Consider the following 4,714-nt stretch of genomic DNA (forward strand, 5'->3'; position numbering starts at 1 on the left):
ATGCCGGGACGCGGAAGGACTCAAGGGTCAAAAAGGGGTATGCCATGTTCTGAGGATCAGGGAGGTCGGGCTGATCTTAGTCAATCCCAGGAAATGGATACGGAGCCAGAAAGGGAAATTTTGGACTCCGAGGTCGAGGTTACGGATAACCGGAACAAAGTAGAGGGGCGTGAGTCAGACGAGGTAGAGAAATTACGCCTACAAATTAGACTAGCTGAAATAGAAGTTAGGAAGAGTGAAATAGAGTTAGAGAGAGATCGTCTACGAAGTGAATCTAGGACTAGTAATAACTCTGAGCTGGGAGGTAACTTGGATAGCCTAGCTAGAAAAATTAGATGGGCTTTACCTAAAATGCCAGACAAGGAGGCGGAAGTACCGTCGTGGTTTCGGGCCGTAGAGGTAGTGTTACAAACGTACGATGTGCCGGAAGAACTTCAGGGGCAGCTAGTTTTAACGGTGCTATCGGAGAAATGTAAAACGGCGTTAAATAGGCTTACGGCAGACGAGATCAGGGATTACCAAACCTTAAAACAATTCCTACTAGACGAGCTGAGACTGTCTGCCGCTGAGTACCTCAAAGAGTTCACTTCCGCTGAAAAGGGAAGCAAAGAAACGTGGCCCCAATTTGCAGCTAGAATGGAGGATCTGTATCGGTATTATCTGAATAGTAGAGGCGTAGATTCTTTTGGGCAGCTAACAAAATTAGTGGTCTCGGATCACCTTAAGACTAAGTTAGATGCCGACACTAAGCGTTACGTTTTATTGCAAGAAGGTAAAGGCTGGCTCCCACCGGAAGAGATAGCCAGATACGCCGACAAGCATGAAGAGGCCGTAGGAAAGGGAGATTTCAGGCGTAGGTTCGAGAGGGGTAAAGGGATACCGTACCACGACCGGTATGCGGAAGCGAAGACCACCAATAAAACGGCGGATGCGACCGCGACCAACAAGGAATCTGAGGCGAGGGAAGCCAAAATCAAATGCTTCACTTGTGGTTTAATGGGACATTTCAGCAAGAACTGCCCGCGAAGGCGTAATAAAGAGGAAAGGATAAAGCCCAGGGCGACGCGAGTAGTTAATGTAGACGAAAGCACGAAGTCTACCGGCCAGCTAGTAGCGAGAGTGAACATCGACGAGGACGCGATCAGGGGAAACCAACCTGCTAGCGCTAACAAAAATATCGTACTTAGTTGTCAGGATCGTCAGTTTTCGGCGATAGTAGACACCGGGGCAGAAATAACCGTAATTAGGAAAGCCTTGATACCGGATTACATGTCCCGTGCGGCCGGGAAGATAAGGCTGATCGGTGCGTTCGGACAGCAGGTAACTGCGGCCTTGGTGACCATCCCTATTAGTTTAAAAAGGCAGCCGGACAGAAGAGAGGTTGATCACACCCCTGTTTTGATAACTTGTGCCTTAACTGACGAGCTTAGTGGCACCACGGATGCATTAATCTCCGCAGCCGATTATTGTTCTCTAGAGGAAGCCAAACGAGCAGAGACGAGCGAGCAGCTACGGTCGGTCGTGAATGAGGTCACTGTAGCAGATGATCCGGGCCCCGTAACAGATAGGGAGGACAGTGGCGAGAGCCCGGACGTGAATGACGAAAGCAAACGGTCACTCCACGAGGCGCAGGTCAGGGACGAGACACTCAAGGGCAGCTGGGATTTAGCTAGAAAGGGAAAGAACGGGTACGTCATAGAGGGTGGTCTACTATATCACATGGATCAATGGTATGGCAGAAGAATGAAACAAGTGGTCCTACCGCTAGGACGTAGGGAGCGGGTACTAAAGTTAGCACACCAATCCCCCTGGGGAGGACACTTGGGCAGTCGCAAGACGGCCAATAGAATTAGAGAGGCATTTTTCTGGCCGAACATGACGGCGGATGTAAAGAGATATTGCCAGGCTTGCCATAGATGCCAGGTGCGTGCCCCCTATCGGAAGGATGACCGTACACCAATTAGTCCCCTCACTAGGCCGAGTAGAGCGTTTCAGGTAGTAAACTTAGACGTAATCGGTCCGATCGACCCACCGTCGGCTAGGGGACACAAATATGCCCTCTGCCTCATAGATTTGTGCACTAGGTGGCCAGAGGTGGAGTGCATTCGTTCGTTGTCGGCAAAGACAACATGTAACGTATTATTACAAGTGTTCTCGCGAACTGGGTTCCCGGATCTAGTGTGTAGTGACCAAGGCACCAATTTCACGGCACAACTCACTCGTGAGATGCTGAGACGAATGGGCGTATCGATCCGATTTTCAACTCCCGAGCATCCTCAAAGCAACGGTGCAGTTGAGCGATGGAACAAGACCTTCAAAAATATGCTAGCGCACGTGATAGCAGAGAACAATAGGGATTGGGATAGGATAGTTCCCTTTTTGCTGTGGGCGTACCGGGAAGTGCCGAACGAGACCACAGGTATATCTCCATTCGAATTGTTATACGGCAGAGCCCCGACCGGTCCCTTATCCGTCTTGAGAAATATATGGGCAGGGGAAGCTAGTCCGCCTGATAGTTTGAACGCTAACATCAGGGAGTATCTAGATAAATTGACTGAAAGAATCAAAGTGGTGCACAACTATGCTGATAAAACCGCAGCCTTACAACAACAGACCTACGCGAGCCACTATAACCTGCGTACTAGACGAAAGGAATTTGCGGTAGGAGACTCTGTTCTAGTTTTAAAGGCGCTTTGTAACCGCAAAACCGACGACAGATGGGAGGGACCGGGCGTCATTGAGGAAAAGGTACGCAATGGGAGCTATAGGGTGAAAATGGAGAACGGGGCGACGAAATGGGTGCATGTCGATAAACTGAAGCGGTATGTACGGGGAATACGCTCGGTCGGGGTCATTTTTGAAGGGGATGACAGTTTTGGCGAAGTTATAACGGCCCCAACTACGTCCAGAGTGATCGAACCCCAGTCCGAAGGAAGAGAGGCAAGCCTAGATTCGTGCACCCAGCTGACCCGCAGGGAAAAGATAGAGTTAGAGAACGTCCTGAAGGACTACCGGGGGCTATTCGATGCTAAGCCGGGGAAGACGGCTGCTGGATGTCATAGTATTACCTTGAAGGAAGGATGGCAACCGAGGCGCCTAATGCCGTATAGAATACCTCTAGCTTTAAAATCCAAGGTGGACGAGATAATTGACGAATTACTCGAAGCCGGATTGATTAAAAGTAGTTCCTCGGAATTTGCTCATCCGATTGTTTGCGTTGCGAAGAAAGAGGGGGGAATTCGTCTTTGTGTAGATTACAGATATTTAAACGCGGGCACCGTGGCGGACAGATATCCCATGGCGCATCCGACCGAGCTTATCTATCAGATTGCCCAGTCTCGTTATATAACTTCATTAGATTTGAGTAGAGGGTATTGGCAGGTACCTCTCGACCCAAGCTGTCGGCACATGACCGCCTTTGTGACACACAGGGGACAATTCGCTTGGGAGGTAATGCCGTTCGGACTAAAGAACGCATCTGCCACTTTCCAGCGCATTATGGATAAGGTTTTAGCTCCCCATAAGGCTTACGCAATGTCCTATATTGACGACATTGCCATCTTTTCCAATGGTTGGCGCGAACATTTAGAACACTTAAGGAGCGTCCTAGAGTCGTTACAAGACAATGGGTTTACGGTGAACGTCGCTAAATGTCAGTTCGCGCAGCCCCACATCAAATACTTGGGACATATTGTTGGGTCAGGTCATCATAACCCTGATCCGGATAGGGTTAAGGCAATCACTGAATTAGAAGCACCTAAGACGAAAAAGCAGATGCGGAGCTTCTTAGGGATCTGCGGTTATTACCGTGACTACATCGAGGGCTTTGCCAATGTGACGGCACCATTAACCAATTTATTGAACCGCCGATCTCCTAATGTCATATATTGGGACCCTGTGGCCACACGGGCCTTTTGCGCTATCAAGGAGCGGTTAGGGAAGGTCCCATTTTTGCACGCACCGGACCCGGAAAGCCCGTATGTGTTATTCACCGATGCGTCGGAGCACGCGGTCGGCGCGTGTTTAGCTCAGATGTCACCCGAGAATAAGGAGAGACCCGTGGCCTTTGCGAGCCGGAAACTACGCGGGTCAGAACTACATTGGGCCACGATAGAAAAGGAGGCGTTTGCAGTAGTATGGGCATTAAAGAAATTCCACTATTGGGTATATGGGAATGCAGTTAAGGTGATAACCGACCATAACCCTCTGAGGTATCTAACGTTAAGCACTCCTCATAGTGCAAAGTTGGCACGTTGGGCGTTGGCATTGCAAAATTATAACGTCGAGATCGAGCACAGGAAGGGGAAGAATCACACAAATGCGGACGCCCTATCCAGACTGGAGGTCAGGAGCAATCCGGAACCCCCAGATCGTACAGACAAGGCAGTTATGTCGGTATTAAGTCCTTCGGATAGATGTAATCAGTATCTACCAGGCGATTCTGAATGCAATGTGACGGGACAATTTGCCGAAGATGTTATTGACTGTGTAAAATATCTTTTTCTGTAAAATATTAAATACTGTATATTGTTAGTATAGTTTATTATTTGTAGTAACTTGATCCTTGTAATAAGAAAGGAGGAAGTGTAGTGTAACAAAATAATTTGTACGGTAAAGATTGCTGTGTGTCGCGGTAGTATTGTTTATGTCAAACAGGCTTTTGTTGAAGCGCAGTTTGAACCTTGTCGGTGGGAGGTGTAAAGGTCGCCTTTGG

General features: G+C 48.8%; 1 protein-coding gene across 1 annotated transcript; it reads left to right on the top strand.

Annotated features, from left to right (window-relative positions):
- On the top strand, positions 1 to 4,509 carry LOC136978062 (uncharacterized). Its single transcript, XM_067273706.1, has one exon. The coding sequence runs from the start codon at positions 1 to 3 to the stop codon at positions 4,507 to 4,509; it is 4,509 nt and encodes a 1,502-aa protein (XP_067129807.1).
- The last annotated feature ends 205 nt before the right edge of the window (positions 4,510 to 4,714 follow it).

The sequence above is a fragment of the Centruroides vittatus genome, unplaced genomic scaffold (assembly GCF_030686945.1).
Source record: "Centruroides vittatus isolate TY-2023 unplaced genomic scaffold, ASM3068694v2 contig_487, whole genome shotgun sequence".
Classification (NCBI taxonomy): Eukaryota; Metazoa; Arthropoda; class Arachnida; order Scorpiones; family Buthidae; genus Centruroides; species Centruroides vittatus.